Source organism: Cydia strobilella, chromosome 17, assembly GCF_947568885.1.
Source record: "Cydia strobilella chromosome 17, ilCydStro3.1, whole genome shotgun sequence".
NCBI lineage: Eukaryota > Metazoa > Arthropoda > Insecta > Lepidoptera > Tortricidae > Cydia > Cydia strobilella.
The window spans coordinates 3,355,294-3,357,666 of record NC_086057.1 but is presented as its reverse complement, the minus strand read 5'-3'; the positions used below and the strand labels follow the sequence as shown (position 1 = coordinate 3,357,666).

At 55.2% G+C, this 2,373-nt stretch overlaps 1 protein-coding gene across 1 annotated transcript; it reads right to left on the bottom strand.

Moving 5' to 3' along the window:
• Window positions 1–1,164: 1,164 nt before the first annotated feature.
• On the bottom strand, window positions 1,165–2,165 carry LOC134748871 (uncharacterized). Its single transcript, XM_063683696.1, has 2 exons — window positions 1,397–2,165; window positions 1,165–1,258 (listed from the first exon to the last, which is right to left on the bottom strand). Exon 1 carries the CDS (start codon window positions 2,131–2,133, stop codon window positions 1,540–1,542), a length of 594 nt encoding a protein of 197 aa, XP_063539766.1. The 5' UTR covers window positions 2,134–2,165; the 3' UTR covers window positions 1,165–1,258; window positions 1,397–1,539.
• Window positions 2,166–2,373: the final 208 nt, after the last annotated feature.

Sequence of the window (2,373 nt, the reverse complement as noted above, 5' to 3'; positions counted from 1 at the left end):
GTGAGACTGATGGGCCTGAAGGATTTAGCCGCCGTGTAGTCATTCTTACCTGGTTTTGGTATGAATATCACGTTCACATCCCTCCATCTCCTGGGCACGTACCCCCAGGCTAGGCATGCTGCCATGATGTTGGTCAGGGTTTCCTGGATGAGCTCTAGACCCCACTGTAGGAGAGCAGGGAAGATCCCATCCGGACCAGCCGCCTTGAAGGGATGGAAACTGTTTATAGCCCACCTGAGTTTCTCAGCGGTGACGACTCTGTGCGCCATTTGCCAGTTGTTGTCTGCTGTACTGACCTCATCCTGCTGATCTTCATCAGCGAGACTTACGCATCCTGGAAAGTGAGTTTCCAGGAGAAGGCGTTGGGTCTCTGCAGGGGAAGATGTGTACGTGCCATCGGGTCTCCGGAGTGAGCCCAATTGTGATGTGGTCTTGTACGCTAATGTTTTCCTTACACGGTTGGCGTGGTCTAGTGTTTCGATGCTGCTGCAGAAGTTCCTCCATGATAAGGATCTCCAGTACCGCAGTCTTTTTTTGTAATTGGCCTTGGCTTCATAGTAGTTGTCCCAGTCTACCTCGGCCGTTGTGTTCATGGCCCTGTTGAAGAGTCTCCTGGTTTTCCGTCGGAGTCTCTCCAGTTCTGGACCCCACCACTTGTGTCCCGTTATGGCAGTCCTTGCCGGTGGTTTTAAGGGACACGCCTTGTGGTAGCTGTCTACGAGGGCATCGGTTAAGATGTTTACCTGCTGTTCTATTTCAGTCGGTTCCCGGAAGTCGTCCCTCGGAGGAAGCAGGTCGAGGCTTTCACCTAGGACATTCCTGAAGGTGGCTCGGTCCGTTTTCCTGGGATTCCTTCGGGCGGTTGGTGTGTCACAAGATGCTAGTAGATTGAAGCGAATCCATCTATGGTCTGAGCAAGAGGCCTCCTGGGAGACGTGCCATCCCATGACTAGTTCACTGACCACCTCCGAAGCCAGAGTCAGGTCAATAATCGTCCTGCATCGTTTGTTTACGAATGTTGGTTCGGCACCTACATTTAAAATGTTTAGATTAGTAGTCACAAGATATTCAACAAGTGTCTTACCTCTGTTGTTACTGGTCTCCATTCCCCACAGCGGGTGGTGTGCGTTGGAGTCGGCCCCGATGATTAATGCGAGGCCCACTCTCTCGCAGTGGCTGACCAGTCGTTGTAGTTCGGCGGGCGGCGGCTCGTCCTCTCCGGGCATGTACGCCGAGGCGAGGACTAGGTCGCGACAGCCTGTTGGCAGTGGAACTTGTAGTTTAATCGCACACAGGTCTCTGGAACAGAACTCAGTGAGCGGTTGTGCAATGATATTGTTAGTGGTTAAGATACAAGCCCTAGGGACGGCGTGTACCGTGGAGTAATAGAGCTTACCTTTCGTGTCGGAGAGCCCGCGTATGTGACCGTTGCCCACCCATGGTTCTTGTAGGAGGGCAACGGCTGTTGGCAAACCTACCAGGCAGCGTCTCAGTTGGGCCGTAGCGGCCACGCTGTGCTGGAGGTTTGCTTGTAGGACACTAGCCGGTGTCCATGTTGTCGGTGGTGGGGTCTCCGTCTTGCATCTCCCCTCCCTCCTTCAACATGTCGGCCAGCCCCGTCTCTATCCAAGCCGACAGGTACTCACCGTCGGATGATGTCCCGGCTGGTTCATCACCAGTGCCAAGGAGTTCATCCTCCGAGGGTTCGGCTGTCGTTGGCTTGGGCATCGATGGGGGGGCAACTTCCTCTCCGGAGGCAGATTTACTCTGACCGGGGGTGCCCGGGGCCTGTCGACTAGGGACCTGTGCTCCCGTTACCCTTAGGGTGGAGTCCTGCAGGGTGGGAGGCTGGTCCAGGTATTTGCCTCCGGGACCCCTGAACCTGAGGTAGACATTACCCACTCCACAGTTCAGGGATCTCCCCCTCTCCATAAAGGCGGGGACGAGGTCTTCGGGGATTGTGAAGGCGACAAACCACCCCTGGTCTTGCCGCAGTATCTCAATGATGGACCAAGTGCCGACCTTGGCCCATTCATTCTGGTACTTCAGTCCGTCAGCTGCCTGACGGACGTCTTCCCAGGACGAGTTGTTTATGTTGGGTATAAGGAGCCCGCACTTAACTCTCCTTGCCATCTCCGACTGGCGAACTGCCGTTAGGGAGATGTCTGGCAATGTTAGGGACTGGATGCATCGCTGAGACCAGGCGGCCGAGTATTCGTCCTCTGCGAAGACCCTCAGCTGCCCCTCAGCGAAAACCGGTTTACCCTTGAATTTAGGTGGCCGGGCTCCCACGATGTTCTTTCTCGCCTCCACCACGATTGCTTGGTGCAACCCGCGGAGAATGGCGTGGGATGTTTCAGCGGAGATCTTACC

Excerpts from the sequence above, each read along its gene's own strand:
- LOC134748871 (XM_063683696.1), bottom strand. The coding sequence starts at position 2,133 with ATGGCAAGGAGAGTTAAGTGCGGGCTCCTTATACCCAACATAAACAAC.